This window comes from Formica exsecta, unplaced genomic scaffold (assembly GCF_003651465.1).
Source record: "Formica exsecta isolate Colony F162 unplaced genomic scaffold, ASM365146v1 scaffold2, whole genome shotgun sequence".
In the NCBI taxonomy this organism is placed as follows: domain Eukaryota; kingdom Metazoa; phylum Arthropoda; class Insecta; order Hymenoptera; family Formicidae; genus Formica; species Formica exsecta.
Window position 1 is genome coordinate 3,163,830 of NW_021849297.1, and position 21,820 is coordinate 3,185,649.

At 40.3% G+C, this 21,820-nt stretch overlaps 4 protein-coding genes across 4 annotated transcripts in view; 2 read left to right on the plus strand and 2 right to left on the minus strand.

Moving 5' to 3' along the window:
- Positions 1 to 6: 6 nt before the first annotated feature.
- Positions 7 to 1,672, plus strand: LOC115234379 (peptidyl-prolyl cis-trans isomerase-like 3). Its single transcript, XM_029805419.1, has 5 exons — positions 7 to 610; positions 697 to 771; positions 911 to 1,191; positions 1,265 to 1,395; positions 1,533 to 1,672. Exons 1-4 carry the CDS (start codon positions 608 to 610, stop codon positions 1,389 to 1,391), a joined length of 486 nt encoding a protein of 161 aa, XP_029661279.1. The 5' UTR covers positions 7 to 607; the 3' UTR covers positions 1,392 to 1,395; positions 1,533 to 1,672.
- On the minus strand, positions 1,317 to 8,522 carry LOC115234381 (sarcosine dehydrogenase, mitochondrial). The gene is made up of 15 exons (XM_029805421.1): positions 7,046 to 8,522; positions 6,816 to 6,921; positions 5,881 to 6,137; positions 5,575 to 5,787; positions 5,054 to 5,377; positions 4,773 to 4,935; positions 4,533 to 4,680; positions 3,524 to 3,662; positions 3,204 to 3,404; positions 2,839 to 3,106; positions 2,620 to 2,749; positions 2,259 to 2,515; positions 2,019 to 2,181; positions 1,809 to 1,916; positions 1,317 to 1,734 (listed from the first exon to the last, which is right to left on the minus strand). Exons 1-15 carry the CDS (start codon positions 7,067 to 7,069, stop codon positions 1,575 to 1,577), a joined length of 2,661 nt encoding a protein of 886 aa, XP_029661281.1. The 5' UTR covers positions 7,070 to 8,522; the 3' UTR covers positions 1,317 to 1,574.
- The window catches only part of LOC115234374 (xaa-Pro aminopeptidase 3-like), a 33,910-nt gene continuing 16,940 nt past the window's right edge, over positions 4,851 to 21,820 (plus strand). The window contains exon 1 of the mRNA XM_029805413.1: positions 4,851 to 4,944. The gene's annotated coding sequence lies outside the window, so the exon portion shown is untranslated. The remainder of the gene's footprint in view (positions 4,945 to 21,820) is intronic.
- The window catches only part of LOC115234380 (E3 ubiquitin-protein ligase HERC2), a 22,715-nt gene continuing 9,227 nt past the window's right edge, over positions 8,333 to 21,820 (minus strand). The window contains exons 6-13 of the mRNA XM_029805420.1: positions 15,303 to 21,683; positions 14,908 to 15,231; positions 11,159 to 11,468; positions 10,315 to 11,036; positions 9,780 to 10,218; positions 9,322 to 9,545; positions 8,939 to 9,093; positions 8,333 to 8,863 (exon numbers count right to left, since the gene is read on the minus strand). Coding sequence (XP_029661280.1) covers positions 8,630 to 8,863; positions 8,939 to 9,093; positions 9,322 to 9,545; positions 9,780 to 10,218; positions 10,315 to 11,036; positions 11,159 to 11,468; positions 14,908 to 15,231; positions 15,303 to 21,683 — 8,789 coding nt within the window. The 3' untranslated portion in view covers positions 8,333 to 8,629. The remainder of the gene's footprint in view (positions 8,864 to 8,938; positions 9,094 to 9,321; positions 9,546 to 9,779; positions 10,219 to 10,314; positions 11,037 to 11,158; positions 11,469 to 14,907; positions 15,232 to 15,302; positions 21,684 to 21,820) is intronic.

Here is a 21,820-nt window from a genome sequence, read left to right on the forward strand (position 1 = left end):
GGCTCGCGCGATCGCAAATTCGACACGATATTGGCGACGCTATCCTCGACGATGTGCGCAGATTACTATTCACGGAAGTATCGAGCGGAATTCTCTCTTTAATTCCGTTCAACTTGTATCCGATGTGCGTGCGACAAGAGAGTGAACGCACGCAAATAGTACGCATTCATGGCCGCTCGTGGCGCTGCTTCGGAAATTCCTTTCATTCCTACCAACGGAGTCAAGTTCACGATTCTTTCGAAACGAAATTTCACGATTCGCCGATTAATTTATTGATATTTCTTTAACGTCAGTAAAAAAACAATGTTTTTGTTTGTATGTATATATATTTTTTTTAATACATAAATTGCATCGTGAGTTCGTCGAGTCTCATTAAAGACATTATTTGACTCCGAAATAATTTCGCGCATCGCAGGTCTTTCAACTGCACTTTCTACACTTTCTCTTTAATCGTCCTTCAAGGTTATCAGCTCATAGCGTGAGAACCATTGTTTTAAGGAACTATTAAAAAGTCATTTATCTGCTGTCAAAGATACAGCCGTTTCACTTTAAAATAATTTTGATTTTCTTAGTGTGCAATTTATACTGAAAAGTGAGAGTATCAAAGATGGTATGTAATATAAATTATCCGTAATACATATTGTGTACACTTTTGTGCATACAGTTTGAATAATATAAATGTTATGTTTTTTTTAGAGCGTTACATTGCATACGGACGTCGGTGATATTAAAATAGAATTATTTTGCGAGATGTGCCCGAAAACATGTGAGGTATTGATCAATGTACACATATTATCGCGTATCAATACGTATATACAATCTCGTAACATTACTTATTAGCAATGTATAACCTACAATATTCATTCTTGACCATTTCGCATACAAGCGTTAACATTTTTGTTTCATATAGAATTTTCTTGCACTCTGCGCTAATGGATATTATGACAATTGCTTGTTCCATCGGAACATAAAAGGCTTCATTGTCCAAACTGGAGATCCTACCAATACAGGTAAAGGTGGAACCTCTATATGGAATCGTAAATTTGAAGACGAATTCAAAGAGGAGCTGAAGCATAATACGAGAGGTCTTATCTCTATGGCTAACAATGGTCCTAATACAAATGGGAGTCAATTTTTCATAACTTACGCACCGCAGTCACATTTGGACTTAAAATATACTTTATTTGGAAAGTGAGTTTACGTTTATTTTTACTTTATAACAAATAAAATTGTAATTCTTTTATCAAGTTTTTATTTATTACAGAGTGATTGATGGTTTGGAGACTTTGGAACAATTGGAAAAATTACCAGTAAATCCTAAGAATTTCAAACCACTTGCAGAAATCAGGATAAACAATATAACCATACATGCTAACCCATTAGCGGGATAAATTTGTGAGTATTTGAATAATTTTTATTATTTATTGTAATGACATAAGTAATTTATATATTAATTCCTTAAATAAATATAATCTATTTGCACAAAATATTAAGTGTAATGATTAAAATATACATATATATGCTTTTTACAGATGTTTTAAATTCACAAAAAATAATGCTGCCAAAAAGTATTTTTATATTGTATATATACCTAATATTCTCTTATTATGTGGATCGAATGGACTTTTAAGATACATTCTTGCAGGATACCTTTTTCTCATCGCTTCAATCTGGTAAGTACCCGTTTCTAAAAATTCCTTTGTAATATTTTGTCCATTTGGTGCTGTGATATATCTGGATAAAAAAAGTAAATGTATAAATATATAAATTATTCATATTTATTTCTATTATTTATCTCATTTACTTACGCTTGTCCAATACTGCTTTTAAAAGTATATCCATGTTCAGCTCTTCTTAGATAACCAACTAATTGATCATTTCTATATACATTTTCCATACCCCACAGTGGTATATCACTAAATTAAACGAATATTTATCCATGAATAATATGCATTCGAAATATTGATTAACCAGCAGTATTAGAAAAAAACAAATATATTGCAAAGTGATATACTTACTCATTTATGTGTAAATGCACCAGTCTCTTTTTTACTCCATTTTCACGACATCGTTTGACAGATGCTTTACCTAAATACTTGCCATTCTTGCGACAGACAGTTTCTAAAGCTGCTTCTATTGGATTGTCATCCAATCTTAAGTCTGCACCCCAAAGATGATTCCCTGATAGGCAAATTAATACATAGTCCCAACACAGCATATAGATTTAAATGATACAAAAATATTGAACTGCTGCGTACCTTTTTCACAACTTAAACTGTAGAGTGCTCTATAACCGGCTAATTTCATATCATATTTCTTACTATATTCCATTAAAGCTTTATAAACCTTTTCACACGAACTTCTTGGAATATGTAATTCAAAGCCAAGTTCACCCACAAAACTTAGTCTAAACATGTGCACTAGTTCACCATTTATTCGTACTAATTTTGAAGTGCTATATGGAAATGATTTGTTCGAGAGATCATCCTCAACTAATATTTGAAGAACTTGACGGCTGCAATAAAAATATACTGAATGAATAGTGTGAGATATATGATGTTGTCATACATTTTTGTCATAATTTGTACATATATTCGTATTCGCATTTCATTTGAATACCTGTTAGGACCTTGAACTGATAAAATTCCTATCTGTTCTGTGACATTATGCACAGAGACGCTGAAATCTTTTTCTCTGACTACTTTATTGATATGTGCCCAGGTATGATACGATGACATGCCTCCACTCACTAAAATCAGAAATAAAGGAGTTAATAATGTTGGATTGCGAGATAAAATATGTACACATTTGATAAAATGTAAATGTATATAGCTGTACCGATGTAAAATGCTTTTCCTTTAAATATGGGATCAACTATACCACCTAAGCCAGATTCTAGACCAGTGACCGTGCAATCACCTTCCACACCTCCGTTTCCATTTAACATACAAGTGTAAACAGTCTTGTTGATTTCTCGATCTACTTGAGATGTAAATATATAATCTACTGCCTCTCTTGCTTCTGGGCCGCATATGTAAAATTTCCCGAAGTACGACATGTTAAATAAGGCAACGTTATTTCTGCATGAAAGCGCTTCCTCCCGTATCTATAATAGATATATAAAAAAATGTTTTAAATTTAACATATTTGCTGAAAAATAATTTTTAACACGATCCTATTCCAAATTAAAAAGTTAGATTTACGATATTATCGTGTGATGGAAATTGGAATGTACGTTCCGTTTTTAATATATCGGCATATATATCATTCGTATTTTTAGGCGTATCATAATAGCCATCATAATCATAACGTAAAGCTGTGGCTGTTTTATTATTTAGCAAGAACCATCCTGGACGTTCCCATCCTTGCCGTTCTTCCATGACGGCGCCTTCATTGATGAGTAACTATCATATATAAAAGATGAACAGTAACACATTATTGATAAATAAAAGAAACATGAAAATGGATAATCTAAGCGAAAAATGTTGACAAAGTTTGAATATTTGTGTAAAGCATAACTCACATTATGAAAAGGATCTGTCTTTAAATTTCTGCCACTTAAACGTTCGTCGTGTGGAAACATAATCTCATAATTTTTTGCATAAGCTTCATGACTTCGCTCATTAATCCAAACTAAGTTCTTTCTTTGTTCTGGTATAAATCTGGAAAGAGGAAGAAAATATAATAATGTAAAAAATGTAATAAATTGTAAATATGAATAGAATAATATTTATGTTGCTGATATATATTACATTTTATATCAATATGTGTGAAAAAAAAAGAATTATCAGTACTTTTAAAAGTTAAATTGTTACGTAAATGTGATGTTACACCATATTATTTAAGAAATTTGATATCTCTAACTTGAAAATGAACTTTTACCGCCTAATATCGTGATTGAACATGTATTTGTCTGGTCGTCCGTTAATTATCCATAATGCTGCTTGTTCTCCACAACCACCTCCGAACATCATCCCAGCGCTATTATATCCACAGGAGTAATAAAAACCTGTGCAGCGTGGGTCTTCACCTTTTAGAGATATTGTTGTATTTTAGACTTAATGTGCATATAATGTTAATGAATGTAAACATCGATTATAAATTAATGATAAAATTTTGTACCCATGATAGGTCTATGGTCAGGAGTGAAACTTTCTGGACCGCACACTGTCGTTCTTATTCCTGTGGTTGCCAAAACGGGTATCAATTGGTTCATCGCTTCTACATGTGTATTGAATACATCCCAATTCAGCTCGTACAAACTAAAGGAGAAGTCTTCTGGTGCCTTTATATAGTACGTATTGTTTGAAAATTAATCAAGAGAACTCATATTGTGTATCGCAAATATTTTTTCTATAACAGCATTTAAATAGAATAATATTTATGTTGCTGATATATATTACATTTTATATCAATATGTGTAAAAAAAAAGAATTATCAGTACTTTTAAAAGTTAAATTGTTACATAAATGTGATGTTACATCATATTATTTAAGAAATTTGATATCTCTAACTTGAAAATGAACTTTTACCGCCTAATATCGTGATTGAACATGTATTTGTCTGGTCGTCCGTTAATTATCCATAATGCTGCTTGTTCTCCACAACCACCTCCGAACATCATCCCAGCGCTATTATATCCACAGGAGTAATAAAAACCTGTGCAGCGTGGGTCTTCACCTTTTAGAGATATTGTTGTATTTTAGACTTAATGTGCATATAATGTTAATGAATGTAAACATCGATTATAAATTAATGATAAAATTTTGTACCCATGATAGGTCTATGGTCAGGAGTGAAACTTTCTGGACCGCACACTGTCGTTCTTATTCCTGTGGTTGCCAAAACGGGTATCAATTGGTTCATCGCTTCTACATGTGTATTGAATACATCCCAATTCAGCTCGTACAAACTAAAGGAGAAGTCTTCTGGTGCCTTTATATAGTACGTATTGTTTGAAAATTAATCAAGAGAACTCATATTGTGTATCGCAAATATTTTTTCTATAACAGCATTTAAATCTTTGCATGTAACATGTATATATATAACTTACAGATTTTAATATGATAGGATTTGATTCGTAACCTCCGATGCTCATAGTTCCACCTTGCACTCGAAAGTAGATATTACGATCGGGATCTCGGATGTTTGGCAATCCTTGTACGTTCATCGGCTCAGTGACGATGTATGCGTGTTTCATCGGTATTAATGGAATATCCAGTCCTACCATTCGTGCTATCGTTCCTGACCATGCTCCAGCAGCGTTTAATACGACATTAGTTTTTATAATACCGTAAGGCGTTTCTACTCCATGAACGATTTTATGGCCATCGTTATTCTCTGTGAGAATTTTAGTCACTGGACAATCCTCGATAACCTTGAAGAATTATATTCAATCAGATCAATTTTTTGCAAACGTAATTAGCAGCAAAACTTCACCTTAGATTCAGTAATTTGTTATTTTTTGAATACAGATACAAAGATTTATCATGCTATTGTGAATTATAAATATTCAATTGAGTAATATTTATGTAGGCTGATTATGATATGAAAGAGAAAAATGAATGATATTACCTTGCAACCGTTTTTTTCTGCTGACTTTGTCAATGCATTTACTAACATGGCAGGATCTATAGTACCATCTGCTGGAGAATGTATCGCAGCTAGAAATGCATTCTCGTCTATCAAGGGAAACTTTTTCTTCGTTTCGGCTGGATCAATTATATATGCATCAATATCAAAATTCTTACAACTAGTAATTAATCTTTCGTATTCGGCCACTCGCTCCTGTGAAATGCAATATAATATTTATCCTTCAAAAAAATGCGGATAAAGACATCAACCGCGCGTCTGAGAAAATGCCAAGATATTTAGACTCACGGGAGATTTCGCGATAAGAAGTCCACCGTTATTTATCCATCCTGGATTTATATCCGTTTCTTCTTGCAAGGATGCATAAAGCAATCTCGAAGCTTTTAGCAACTCCATTTCTATATCGCATACTCCGCGTAAACACCATACGAGACCTGCTGTATGCCATGTTGTGCCAGATATAAGTTTAGATTTATCCAAGAGTATAGCATTGATACCGCGTTTTCCTAATTGATAAAGCGCATTGCAACCAGCGCTGCCACCACCTATTGTAAGAATTCTTGTATATATCACATTGTATGAATATATATATCTATGTCCAAAACCATTAATTAAAATTAACTTGTTCAGCTGAAATTTTTCACGTTTTCTGAAGGTTTTATATATGAAAAGATACCGCTAAATCTCAGTTAATTTTAATTAATATGTGCATAATATAGATCCAATTTTTATCCAAATAATATAGTCCTTTTTTGTACTTTTCCAAGGATACAAATTTAGTTACCTATTATTACAACATCTGCATTACTGGGTATGTCAATCTTCTTTGTCATGTTTTTTCAATAATTAATAAAAACTAATTAATTGTAAATTCGATATATTTATCTACAAAATAAAGGATATTTTATCGACTAAGAGAAGTCTGATAGACTTATTCTTAGTGGTTTATTATTTTATTTACGTTTTCTTATTATCGTCTACTATACATTAAACTAGATATGCTACAAAAGCGATACATATATTAAGTACAGTGTGATAAATATGTCGTGTAAGAAAAATAGGATTTTTTTTGAAATTTTTCACGTTTTCTGAAGGTTTTATATATGAAAAGATACCGCTAAATCTCAGTTAATTTTAATTAATATGTGCATAATATAGATCCAATTTTTATCCAAATAATATAGTCCTTTTTTGTACTTTTCCAAGGATACAAATTTAGTTACCTATTATTACAACATCTGCATTACTGGGTATGTTAATCTTCTTTGTCATGTTTTTTCCATTGTATGTAGTGATTGTTCGGTTATTTCTGAAACTCCATTTAGATAACTAAAAGAAGGAGAATATCTTATGTGCGATTTTATCCTTTTGCAAAAGTATAAATAAAATTATTAACTTCATAATGTATTTGCTGAACGTATCAGATTCGACGAAATAAAATATAGATATATACCTTGTTTGTCACTAGACGAAGCATTTTCTATGCTTCACAGAATCAGCTTGTGTATGACTGCAAGATATTGACACAAACTGGACTGTAGTTCTCTCAGTCAAGATCGCGCGGCTTTATTGCTCTAATTGTGATTTATCTTCAAAATTATACTGTTTATAACATATACATGTTATCAAGAAACTTCTCGTCACATTTTTCAACGTCAATTTCTCTTTCGCGCGCGATATCAGCTCGCGTTCGCGGTGAAATGCATGTTTGATTTAAAAAAATCCTTGTTTCCGTATAGTGGAAAAGAGATTACAAACGACGTCAATTGCGAAGCGACAAAACATTACCCAATGTGTTCGCATGATAAAGAAAAAGCAACACTTAACAGGAGATTTAAGACGCTATATAGTTGTGTGATTATACTCAATCTGTTATCCATATTATTTTTCTTTCTAACTTGTATGTGTATGGTGCAAGTATTGGTATACTTTATTGTACATTAAAAATATCTATTTCTTCATGCTAATGATAATAAGAGGTAAAGGAACGGTAATTTCATCATAAAATTAGTTTTTATCATTTCCAGATAAAACTATTTATGTATTATCGCTCTGTTTATACATCTATCTATTTACCCGCCTTACACAAACTCGCACTCAAAATAATCTCGGTGTTAGAATAATTTTCTTTATTGCCAATTCTAAATTCTGTGGGAAGTGTTTGTCATTGTTGGTATTTTTTCAAGAATCTCACGTGACATATTCTGTCTTATATACTTTCTATTTATTGTTAGATTATATACTATATAAAACAAGTGAAACAATATCCTTTCGATCTATATATTGCATCAAAATATTTCAATTTTGATATTCTGTGCTCAAATATATGTGTGTATGTTGTGTATAGATATATATATAAATACATATGCAAGCAATTTGTATGTCTTTTTATCAACAAGGAATTCAATAAATGTGTAAAAGAACTGATGATATTGCAATACTTCTTATCTGCAGTTTAATTATTTATTAAAAATAACAAATCTGGTGGCTATTCTCGCTACATATTAATTATTTTAATATACAACATGCAGTCATTTAAAAATTATGATAAAATATATAAAAATGCTTTGGTAATTTTGGACTTTGTAAACTGTAATATATTCTTTCTAAAATGTATTTCGAAATACATATATATAATGATTATTTATTATATTATTTAAATTATTTATTAAAGAAGAACTATTTCTATAATTAAAGGTGAAACTAATGAAAAGTATCGGCAATAATTAATAAAAACTAATTAATTGTAAATTCGATATATTTATCTACAAAATAAAGGATATTTTATCGACTAAGAGAAGTCTGATAGACTTATTCTTAGTGGTTTATTATTTTATTTACGTTTTCTTATTATCGTCTACTATACATTAAACTAGATATGCTACAAAAGCGATACATATATTAAGTACAGTGTGATAAATATGTCGTGTAAGAAAAATAGGATTTTTTTTAGAGAATCTCCCCGTGAACACATCTGTAAAGAAGTCAACAAAATGCCACTTCAAACACAAATAACACGTTTCATTTAGCGAATGACTTACAGCGAAGTGTGCTCTTCGCTCGCTAAACTATCTGTATCTTCAGTGTCTGAATTAGTTGCAGCTTGCACTCGAGCGTATTCGTCGGTGTCGATGCTTTTGCAAAAATGTATCGCATATTTCAGTTTTTGTCGTAAAACTGCTTTACACGAATATCTCGGCATTTTCAAAAGGAAAAAACAGGTATAGCTTTCAGGAAGAAACTGGTCCGGTGGGTTGTACTTGTCCATTACCTAAGAAAAGAACAATCAATAAAAGAGTGTGCATACAGTGATACTCGATATAAAATAAAAATTGTAGTTTTTTACTTGTAAAACAAAGTCTCTGCCTCTAAAATCTGCGATTGTGCGTGGTAAACGTGTTCTGCCCCAAACAAAACGAAGAAAAAGCGATCGTTCTTGATTGGAGAATTCGTCCATAACTTCCCAAAACCATTGAACAAGCGGTGCGGTCACTTCAATACCTGCAAAGACGATTTTTAAAAATTAGAAACCATAATAAATAAATCATATAAAAAAGAATCATATGTATATAAAAAATTTTAATGGGCTAATTATGATGAAAAAGTATTGTAGGAGAAAGAATTGGGATAAATTTTTGAAACCATCTGTTTAATGCTTTCATTTCTTATGTCAAAAATTAGTATCATAAGTACCTTGATATGATATAAGCATTGAAATAGAGTATCTACCTTTATACGTCGCTACAGATTTCAATAGATTCAACGGTATATCTGGACTACCGCAAACCATCGTTTCAAGTTCAGCACCGCTAAATAGTGCCAATAGGGGCACAGGAACGACTTTCGACAATCCTTCTCGCACAGCTGCTACTTGAGCATCAAATTCATGTAGCCTATAATCTAGTGCCAATCTTACATACTCATGTCTATTTTCTGGTGTTATCTTAAGATATCTGAAAATTTAAAGAGTTTAATTATAGAAATAGTTTATTATCTATCACACAAATCTTTTTATTTCAAGTTTGTATATTATTAAATATACAAACATAAATTGTATTTTCATATATCAAATATTATTTTGTAGTATAGGTTTGAATTCTGAAGCAACATAGATTGAATATATTTTATATTATAATAATTATGCAANTATAAAAAAAATAACAGTAAAAAATTTGGAAATATAATACCTGTTAGATAATGCCACATCGTGTCCTGCAGCGGAGGGGGTAGAAAATGGCATTTCTAAACTCTGAAAGACTTTTTCGTCGGGATCCATATCCCTAATACAAAGTAAGCCAGGAACGTAATCCCTATCGACTTCCGTCAGATCCGCGGGTGTTAGAGGTATACCAGCAAGTTGCTTCCAAACTGGTTCGGCTAGATTTAAACTCAGCGGACTGCCCGTTCGTATAGCAATGCCCATTAGAATGCCTAAGAATTGAAACATGTTCATATGCAATTGGGAGTCCGCCATGGGGTTCAATAAGAAACAGTCTCGGTTCGTGCCGTTGTCCTCGCGACCGTTTGGCGTAGGTATAAATAGTGGCAAGGAGCCATTTTGCAATTCATCACACATCTCTGCTATACTCTCACTATAACCACCGCCACAATCGTCGACGCTTTCTCCTAAATAAAATAATACGAACGCGATTAACGATTTCGCATATCCTATCGTGTATACTTTGTAATAAGACCTAACGATTATATAAACAGAATACATACCGACGAACTTTACTTTCCAAACTCTGTGAGGTAGGAATAATACATCTTGCGTCAGGAGAGACATCTTCGACACCATTTGGCCGAAAACAGACTTGATACCGTCCGGTCCAGCTAATCCACCCTTTGCTCTAGCCCTTTTCACTTGTATTCTGTTTAATTCGATCACAGGTCCGTGCTGACGGTCTCTAACCATCGTGGCTTGAATGACCTTGCGGAATGTCGCTTCCTTTATACTGTATACCAGCATAGGGGCTAGCTTACTCAGTCCAACATGACCGGTGATCGGAAACATAGCCAAAGCAGGGCACAAGAGTTCCGCGAAATGATGTAGTAATACTAGTCTATTGCGCAGTACGGAGTACGATAGATCTTTAACTAGATCATACTCCATGGGCGTGGATGCCGGCATTCTGCTTTGCGTAGCCTTCGCGGTGCTCCAAGCTAGAGTATGTGCGCTACCGCAAGCGACTCTCGTAATTTTCTTGCCTTGCAACGCGTGTACCAATCTCGGCCTATGAAGCGCGCTCGTGGTGCCGTCGCCGAGTTGACCCTCGTCGTTGTCGCCCCAGGTGAAGACCTCTCCTTTGTCGGAGCACGCTACGCAATGCAACGAGCCCGTCGCTATCGAAATAATCTTCTTTCCCTGCAACGCGGCTACTTTACGCGGTCTACGCACATGATCGTCCGTGCCGTGGCCTAAACGATGATAGTCACCTTTACCCCTGCACATAAATAAGAGGATAAAGAGGAAATAAAAAATGTAAAAATAAATTAAGGAAAGGACATAATGATCGTATTGTATGAAACATGTAAAAAAAAAATAAATGCTATATATTGTTATTACCAAGTATATACAGCTCCGGATCTCGTTAAAGCGACTGAAAATTGACTACCGCACTCGACTTTAATTACGCCGAGCCCAGCTAAGGAATCAATCTTTAATGGAACTTTACATCCATCGCTGCCGCCTCTACCTAATTTCCCGTAATCTCCGTCGCCCCAACTCCACACATTATCGTCATCGGTTACGCAGAGCGTCTGCGCGTCACCGCTTCCGCAAGCCACGTCGATTACTTTGTAGTCTTGTAAAGCTTCGACTACCTTCGGTCGTAATTGATCATCGCTGTCACCGTGTCCGAGACGTCCGTACCGTCCTGCACAATCAGTTATTCCTTTTAGCGTGATATAAGACAACATATCTACATTTTCAGTAACTTTAAACGTGTAAAGTCAGATATTCGATATATGGTATGCGCAGATATAATAATCTCGAAATCATTAAAAATACAAAAACATTTTGGTACATTACTTGCATTTAATCATGTTCTTTTTACCTTTCCCCCATGTATACAGCCAACCAGCGTTCGTGATAGCGGCGCTATGATGACCTCCACAAGCTATATCTAAAATTTCTACGCCGAGTAGATCCTCGATCAATTTTGGCCGATCGTACGACATCTTGTTACCGTGTCCCAGTTTGCCATCGTCGCCCTCACCCCAGGAATATACATGACCCTCCGAACTTAGAGCAAGACAGTGCTTTCCTCCCGAGCTGACGGCCACTTTTTTAATAAACACGTGCTGTATCGATTCCAACAGCGTTGGGATCATAACGGAATCCGTTCCTCCTATCCCAAGGCGTCCCGCAGCTCCGTAACCTACAAAACATAGTAAATTAAAATCCGACATATGTCACACAGTGATCTTATAATTAAGAGTTTCGTCTTACCCGTCGAATAAACTTTTCCATCGGCAGTTACGGCAAACAGAGTTTGTTCACCACCAGCCAGTTGTATCGGTCTGAGCGCGGACAGACTTTCGCACGGTGCAGGTAGCTTGACCTTCGGGCCCTCCAGACCTCCTAGTTGACCTCTATGATTATGACCCCATCCGTAGATCGCGCCCGAACCGTCCCATGATAGTGTCCAGTCCTCCGGTCTACGATTTAACCATTGTAGTAACTGTTCATCGTGTCCCTGTTTGAATATATTGTGATTTTCGTGATCCTTCGTATATTCGGTATCTCCATCCATTGCCATTTCGTTCAGTTGCTTTGTGACCTCGTGACAAAACGCTTTCGGTAAAGAAATGCGATCGACGAGCGACTTTGCCACGCGCGCAGCGAGGCAATATCTGCGAAACCAGGACCACTTGTGTACCTCGGAACAGAACTGCATTCCGTCCAATTCGAGATCGCATGCGAGCGCCACGAGAACCTTGAAAAAATCGCTGTGCATTAATTGCTTGCCACCTCTGACCAGAGGATCTTCATATGTATACTGTCGTAAAAGTGCTTGCGGTAAGGAACCAAGTAGAGACGAGAGTGCCACTTCAGGTCTTATACCTGGTCCGTTTGTATAAACCACCTGTAATTTTCTCAACGCCCACATCCTCTGCTGCGCGGACAGAGTACTTAATTGACTGCATTGGCCTAGAGCGGTGGCCAGACGAGAGGCGACATTCCCGTCGGAATTTATCAGACTATTATCTATCAGTAGATGTTCGGCCAAAGCTATAGTTGGCTGCGACAGCACCGCACGATCGGATCCAAGCTCGTACGGTGCCGTTTTCGCTAGAATGGGATATACTGTGAATTTCCAGCCCCAACCGTTGACAGATCCGTCTGAACAAAATCGCCACTTCAACTCATCACCTTGGATCTTGATTTCTGGTCCCCATTCAGTCCATTCTCTGCCGGATCTAACGGCCACCACTCTGCCACTTCCGTCCATTATTGTGAGCGGATCGTGTCGTTTCTCCGTGGAGCACTGCCGATCAAATTCCACTCGAAGCGCCTCCGCGCCAGGTATTTTTACGTGACCCGTCAATGTTGTGTCATCTATATAAGGATGCGGTGTCTCCTGCACTACGGGTTGTGGCGTATTGTTGACGCAGTTGCTATTCGCCGCAGTGTCCTCCAATTCCGTTACACACAATTCCAGCAACATACTGCCGATAGAACTATTGATCTTACCTAGGGCGATCAGTACCGACGATATCGTTTCTTTGGCCGATGCGCAAACTCTATTAGCTACAGCCAGTTTCAACAAGTCAACTAGAACTCTGGCATCATCTTCCGTTAATGCCGACGTAAATTCATCCAAGCCGAAGGCCGTGACACCATCCTCGCCTACTACCTGTGCATTGGATGTTAAAGTAGCAGCTATAACACTCATCGCACTTGTCGACATTCTTGAAGCGCGCGAAGATAAACTAGCAGAACTGGACATAGACATAGCTAACATGGCTAACGGATAATCTTCCGACTCGGGAGTCATTTTTGGACTAGCGGTTACTACATTGACCGCTTCGGCGACGTTTGCCGGAGCTTCACCTCCGCCTTGTGCAATGTCACCAACGTTTTGATAAACTGTGTGCTCGGTACTCGATATCATAGTTACCTCCGACGGTGGAATCACATCCATTATTGGCATCATCGGTGCGTGCTTCATTGGCACACAGCCGTTCAGGGTTGAATGACTCTGCAAAGCCGTCACTATCGCTGCCCGTGCCTGCATAATGAGAAGAGCATTAATTACATGCTGTAAGGCTTGTTGTTTGGCAACATTGCTCTCTAGCGAAAGTATTATACTGGCGAGCGATGGCCTGGTAGCGCCGACATTACTACTCGTGGCGACAGTGCCGTTTTGCTCCGGCGCGTTAGTCAGACCTAGACACATCTGGCCTAACGGATCTCTCACTGTTGAGAAGGTAACCGGTTCTTGATTTCCACTACTTGGCTGATCAACTAATACCCAAGCTATGCTGTGACTCGAGCCACAGGATACTCTATTCACTCTCGCATCCTCCAGCTCGTGCACCAACGACGGTTTTCGATTGACGCTCGTCGTGCCATTACCTTGTTGTCCATGATCGTTATCACCCCAAGCGTACACTTGACCTGTGTCAGTCACCGCAAGACAGTGCAATGCACCAACGGCCACATGAACGATTTTCTTGCCTCGGAGACCTTCAACCAGCGTGGGCTTTCGAACGTGATGATCGTTACCGTGACCCAAGCGGAAGTAATCTCCTTTTCCCCACGTCCATACTTCGCCGTATTTCGTCAAAGCGAGGGAAAATTGCGCGCCGCATTCCACCTGTACGACACCCAAGCCATTCAACCGTTCTACCACTAAAGGTGTGTAACAGCCATCGCTTCCACCACGACCAAGTTTGCCAAAGTCACCATCGCCCCAGGAATATACACAACCGTCTGTAGTCAAAGCCATTGTTTGTGCATCCCTGCTACCGCAGGCCACTTGGACTACTCTATGTCCAACTAAAGCCTGCACCAGTTTTGGTCTTGTTTGTGTGACAGTATCTCCATGGCCTAATCTACCATACTCGCCTAAGCCCCAAGTGTACAGTTCGCCGTTACTCGCAATTGCCGCCGAATGTCCCGATCCGCAAGCGATGTCCCGGATCCTCTTCGATTTCAATGTCTCGATAAGCTTCGGTTTATCCAGCGATATGCTATTTCCGTGTCCCAATTTGCCATCCTCGCCTTCACCCCACGAGAATACTTTAGAAATCATTAAAAATACAAAAACATTTTGGTACATTACTTGCATTTAATCATGTTCTTTTTACCTTTCCCCCATGTATACAGCCAACCAGCGTTCGTGATAGCGGCGCTATGATGACCTCCACAAGCTATATCTAAAATTTCTACGCCGAGTAGATCCTCGATCAATTTTGGCCGATCGTACGACATCTTGTTACCGTGTCCCAGTTTGCCATCGTCGCCCTCACCCCAGGAATATACATGACCCTCCGAACTTAGAGCAAGACAGTGCTTTCCTCCCGAGCTGACGGCCACTTTTTTAATAAACACGTGCTGTATCGATTCCAACAGCGTTGGGATCATAACGGAATCCGTTCCTCCTATCCCAAGGCGTCCCGCAGCTCCGTAACCTACAAAACATAGTAAATTAAAATCCGACATATGTCACACAGTGATCTTATAATTAAGAGTTTCGTCTTACCCGTCGAATAAACTTTTCCATCGGCAGTTACGGCAAACAGAGTTTGTTCACCACCAGCCAGTTGTATCGGTCTGAGCGCGGACAGACTTTCGCACGGTGCAGGTAGCTTGACCTTCGGGCCCTCCAGACCTCCTAGTTGACCTCTATGATTATGACCCCATCCGTAGATCGCGCCCGAACCGTCCCATGATAGTGTCCAGTCCTCCGGTCTACGATTTAACCATTGTAGTAACTGTTCATCGTGTCCCTGTTTGAATATATTGTGATTTTCGTGATCCTTCGTATATTCGGTATCTCCATCCATTGCCATTTCGTTCAGTTGCTTTGTGACCTCGTGACAAAACGCTTTCGGTAAAGAAATGCGATCGACGAGCGACTTTGCCACGCGCGCAGCGAGGCAATATCTGCGAAACCAGGACCACTTGTGTACCTCGGAACAGAACTGCATTCCGTCCAATTCGAGATCGCATGCGAGCGCCACGAGAACCTTGAAAAAATCGCTGTGCATTAATTGCTTGCCACCTCTGACCAGAGGATCTTCATATGTATACTGTCGTAAAAGTGCTTGCGGTAAGGAACCAAGTAGAGACGAGAGTGCCACTTCAGGTCTTATACCTGGTCCGTTTGTATAAACCACCTGTAATTTTCTCAACGCCCACATCCTCTGCTGCGCGGACAGAGTACTTAATTGACTGCATTGGCCTAGAGCGGTGGCCAGACGAGAGGCGACATTCCCGTCGGAATTTATCAGACTATTATCTATCAGTAGATGTTCGGCCAAAGCTATAGTTGGCTGCGACAGCACCGCACGATCGGATCCAAGCTCGTACGGTGCCGTTTTCGCTAGAATGGGATATACTGTGAATTTCCAGCCCCAACCGTTGACAGATCCGTCTGAACAAAATCGCCACTTCAACTCATCACCTTGGATCTTGATTTCTGGTCCCCATTCAGTCCATTCTCTGCCGGATCTAACGGCCACCACTCTGCCACTTCCGTCCATTATTGTGAGCGGATCGTGTCGTTTCTCCGTGGAGCACTGCCGATCAAATTCCACTCGAAGCGCCTCCGCGCCAGGTATTTTTACGTGACCCGTCAATGTTGTGTCATCTATATAAGGATGCGGTGTCTCCTGCACTACGGGTTGTGGCGTATTGTTGACGCAGTTGCTATTCGCCGCAGTGTCCTCCAATTCCGTTACACACAATTCCAGCAACATACTGCCGATAGAACTATTGATCTTACCTAGGGCGATCAGTACCGACGATATCGTTTCTTTGGCCGATGCGCAAACTCTATTAGCTACAGCCAGTTTCAACAAGTCAACTAGAACTCTGGCATCATCTTCCGTTAATGCCGACGTAAATTCATCCAAGCCGAAGGCCGTGACACCATCCTCGCCTACTACCTGTGCATTGGATGTTAAAGTAGCAGCTATAACACTCATCGCACTTGTCGACATTCTTGAAGCGCGCGAAGATAAACTAGCAGAACTGGACATAGACATAGCTAACATGGCTAACGGATAATCTTCCGACTCGGGAGTCATTTTTGGACTAGCGGTTACTACATTGACCGCTTCGGCGACGTTTGCCGGAGCTTCACCTCCGCCTTGTGCAATGTCACCAACGTTTTGATAAACTGTGTGCTCGGTACTCGATATCATAGTTACCTCCGACGGTGGAATCACATCCATTATTGGCATCATCGGTGCGTGCTTCATTGGCACACAGCCGTTCAGGGTTGAATGACTCTGCAAAGCCGTCACTATCGCTGCCCGTGCCTGCATAATGAGAAGAGCATTAATTACATGCTGTAAGGCTTGTTGTTTGGCAACATTGCTCTCTAGCGAAAGTATTATACTGGCGAGCGATGGCCTGGTGGCGCCGACATTACTACTCGTGGCGACAGTGCCGTTTTGCTCCGGCGCGTTAGTCAGACCTAGACACATCTGGCCTAACGGATCTCTCACTGTTGAGAAGGTAACCGGTTCTTGATTTCCACTACTTGGCTGATCGACTAATACCCAAGCTATGCTGTGACTCGAGCCACAGGATACTCTATTCACTCTCGCATCCTCCAGCTCGTGCACCAACGACGGTTTTCGATTGACGCTCGTCGTGCCATTACCTTGTTGTCCATGATCGTTATCACCCCAAGCGTACACTTGACCTGTGTCAGTCACCGCAAGACAGTGCAATGCACCAACGGCCACATGAACGATTTTCTTGCCTCGGAGACCTTCAACCAGCGTGGGCTTTCGAACGTGATGATCGTTACCGTGACCCAAGCGGAAGTAATCTCCTTTTCCCCACGTCCATACTTCGCCGTATTTCGTCAAAGCGAGGGAAAATTGCGCGCCGCATTCCACCTGTACGACACCCAAGCCATTCAACCGTTCTACCACTAAAGGTGTGTAACAGCCATCGCTTCCACCACGACCAAGTTTGCCAAAGTCACCATCGCCCCAGGAATATACACAACCGTCTGTAGTCAAAGCCATTGTTTGTGCATCCCTGCTACCGCAGGCCACTTGGACTACTCTATGTCCAACTAAAGCCTGCACCAGTTTTGGTCTTGTTTGTGTGACAGTATCTCCATGGCCTAATCTACCATACTCGCCTAAGCCCCAAGTGTACAGTTCGCCGTTACTCGCAATTGCCGCCGAATGTCCCGATCCGCAAGCGATGTCCCGGATCCTCTTCGATTTCAATGTCTCGATAAGCTTCGGTTTATCCAGCGATATGCTATTTCCGTGTCCCAATTTGCCATCCTCGCCTTCACCCCACGAGAATACTTTACCGTCCTGAGTAAGCGCTAGTGCGTGTTTTCCACCTGAGTGCACCGCCACTTTTTTGATCACAAATTGACTTAAGAAAGGTATGGATTTCGGTTCACAGACGTTGTTATCGTCTCCTAAACCCAGTCTGCCGTTTGTTCCTTCCCCGCAAGCGTACAACTTGCCTTCTTGGCTGACGATAAAGAGAGTCTTACTTCCTCCGGCTATATGGATAGGTTTTAATTTTGATAGGACTTCGCTGTACACCGGTAGCTTGATTTTAGATCCCTTTAGACCTCCCAATTGATCCTTATCATTCAAACCCCAGACGTAGACAGCCGATTCTTGAGGTGGAGTTGCATCGATATTGCGTTGTACCGCTACTTGTTCTTGCAAGACTTCCCAATCGGATGCAAGAAAAGAGACCGAAGTCGTCAGCTGATTCTCAAACATATTCTGGCGGCCGATTATGCGCAAACCGTGTATCTTGCAATCTATGCCACCATTTCGACATTGTTTGATTGCTATTTCTACACAAGGATAATATTCCTTCATATCTTGAAGCAGTGTAACAATAGTGTCTGAATAACGTATGGTTATCGTTCTTAATTCTACTAAATTGGTAAAGGAGTCTCCTACATTAACTGTTATTACAGAGGGCATGTAACTACTATCTTGTGGATTGACGATAATCTTTAATGAGTATATCAGGATTCCGGACAGCATCTCTAGACGAATCCAGTGTTTCCCCTGCGATCCGCAACTTTGCCAATATTTTCCAGATCCATCTACCAGACGTGTCGCCCAGTTCTCCCGTGAAGATACGCTCAAGGTTCTAATGCACTTGGACCAATCATCGATCAGATATAATTCTAATAGATCTTGCCTGTGGTATCTGCCTGGTTTTCCGGCATAAACAGCCGCCGAACCTGGTTCCGCAATCCTATTGAAACCGTGTCGGTGTGATCGCTTGGTATAGAAACAATTCTCGCATAAATTATAATTATCGCAATACTTGCACTTGAATCTGGGACCGGAAATAGGCGACAGGCAGCATGAGTTACAGATCACGGAATGATGACAAGACGGCACTTTCTCCATCTCGGAGACGCAACCAGTCCAACCGTGTTGCTGTGGAAAATCTACGGATACGTTCTTGCCGTTATTAGTTATCGCTGTGACCACTCCAACACAATGATGATTTACAGATCCCCAATTATACTTTGGCTCAGTTACCGATGCTTTGACTCGAACTTTATCGCCGACCTTCAACGCAGGCGGTGGACCTGGCAAGGATGGCGGATAGCCAAGCAGTTCTATATGAATAAAACGAACCCAGTACATGACGCCTTTGCGTTGCCACGCAACTTGCGCGTTCAAATCGTGCAAGTTTTCCATGTCAATCTTCATTACTTGACCAACATCGCCGTATTCCACTTCCTCATAGCTCTTGCAACAGCGTACCAACATACCTGGAACTACATTATCACGTATGTATATGGCGTACTCGTCGACTGATAGGAAGTCCGAACGTTTCATGTATGTCGGCGGTGTACCACCCATAGCACCACCCTCTTGTCCCGATGGAGAGTCGTCCAAATCCTCGCTAATTGAATCGTCGCTACCATCAGTTAATCCATCCAGGCTGGATAAAGTCTCCGTGTCGCTGAGGGCGGCGTCCGGATTTTCTAACAACCAGCCTACCACGTTTTCCGCCGTTACGCTGCCTTGTTCGGCGACGCTCATGCTTTTGATAGCCAATTCGACGCTTTTCCTGTGGAAACCCATTTCGACTAACTGAGCTACCAGAGGAGTCGCAGGCGCCGCTGCGGAGCTTCTTCTCATTGCTGCGTTGGTTTTACAATGTTTCCTCTGGCTTGATGTTAAGGAAACTAATGAGCAATCGGATGTAGGAGTAGTAGGATCCGAAGCCATGCCGGTTCGTTGAATAGGCGTGTGTCTCAATTCAGAAACCAAATACTGTGAGACCGCCAGAGCGGCCTCCTCTAATTCTCTACGTTTAAATATCGGTTTCAGTGGTTGCGGCTTCGTAGCGCGCAACAACATTTCTTGCAAAAGTGTGGAGGTGCGTCTGTCATCGTCATTGATGTCATTGGCCAACGGATATTTCAAGATCTTCCGCAATTTCGACTGATAAGCAAGCATTGCTTTACCAGCATTCAAGGCTGCGAGTTGTTGCTGCTGGCTCCGCAATATCGAGGCGTTGACAACGCCAGCGATAACGGGCATACCACCGGGTCGTTTATCCATACCGCAAGTAGCGCCTGAAAATAAATTGGCCCAGATAGATATAAGTGTTTCCGTTAAAGGCATTTTGTCCAACTGGAATTTATCATTAATTCGCTTCACTGTGTGAAATGGAACTATCTTTCGCGTTCCGTTGCCGTTCCACAGCTGCATAACGATCTTCGAGTGCTTCGTAAACTTGCAGACCATACCCATCTCACCGTCGGAATTCACCAAACCGCCGATTCTTATTCTATTATCCAAACCACCAATGATAATGAGAGTCGCCATAATTGTACGTTGAATACACAGACCATTTTCGCCACCGTTCTCATTCATTTGTATGTGAAACAACGGACTATCATTCCAGAGATCCACCGTTAAGGTCAATTTTGTGGAGAGAAATTTGTTTATGGCCTCGTTCCAACCAGGGAGAGAATGCAAGAATCTAATTAACCATATTAATTCCTCAGCTACGGTAGAACTATATGACGCGGTTAAAGACATACGGCACTTGTTCGAATGAAGCTCGGAACCGGAGGTAATATCGCATGTGAGTGCCACTTGACCCAATATCTCGAAGGACTTTTGCAAAAATTGTGTCATATCGTTCGGGACTGTTTCCGTCCCCCATGAGGGTAGAACGGCTGCCAGTAATTTCGTGATCATAATTTGTTTCTCGAGACAAGGCTTATTTTCGTCAATAATGATGCTCAATAGAAGGTCAAGCCAGGCCTGCGAGCTCAAAGACTTGCATAATCTCGTTGACCTTGCGATCGCCCTTAAAAGACTGAAGGTAGCCCAAGTTCCATGATGCTGTCTCGCTAGTTGAACATGCGTAGTTGATTCGCTGGATTTATTTGCAGTCGATATTATACCGTGCAGAGTAGAAGTAAGTATCTTGATAGATGTAGCGGGTATTTTATCCGCTTCTACACCACATGAAAGTAAGATTATTTGTAGTAAAGTCGTAGATGCCGATTTGAGACAAGTGGTTGGATGTAGTTCCTCTGCACGAAAACCTGCAGTGTTCTCCGTTTTATTCGCGTCAAGCGGAGCATCGCTATCGGTTTCATCACTGTCGTCATCAGGAGGTGTCGGCGGATCTGCTAATTTTAGATCGTATTTACCTTCCTTGCCCATGCGATATGAATTTGTTGCACCGTTGTCCCATTGAACTCTTATCCATCCGTCACCGCCGAGTTCACTGATTACTCTACCCACGCCAGGCGGTGGACCATCCTGATCGCCCCACTTCCAGTCGGCTCCTCGTACAACTCGAGTGCCCACTTTCATTAATGCTGCCAACTCCATTCCGCTGAGTTGTACGGTTGGTGGCTTATTCTTTTGAAGAGCGCTCTACCCACGGGACCATCCTGATCGCCCCACTTCCAGTCGGCTCCTCGTACAACTCGAGTGCCCACTTTCATTAATGCTGCCAACTCCATCAACTCCATTCGTACGGTTGGTGGCTTATTCTTTTGAAGAGCGT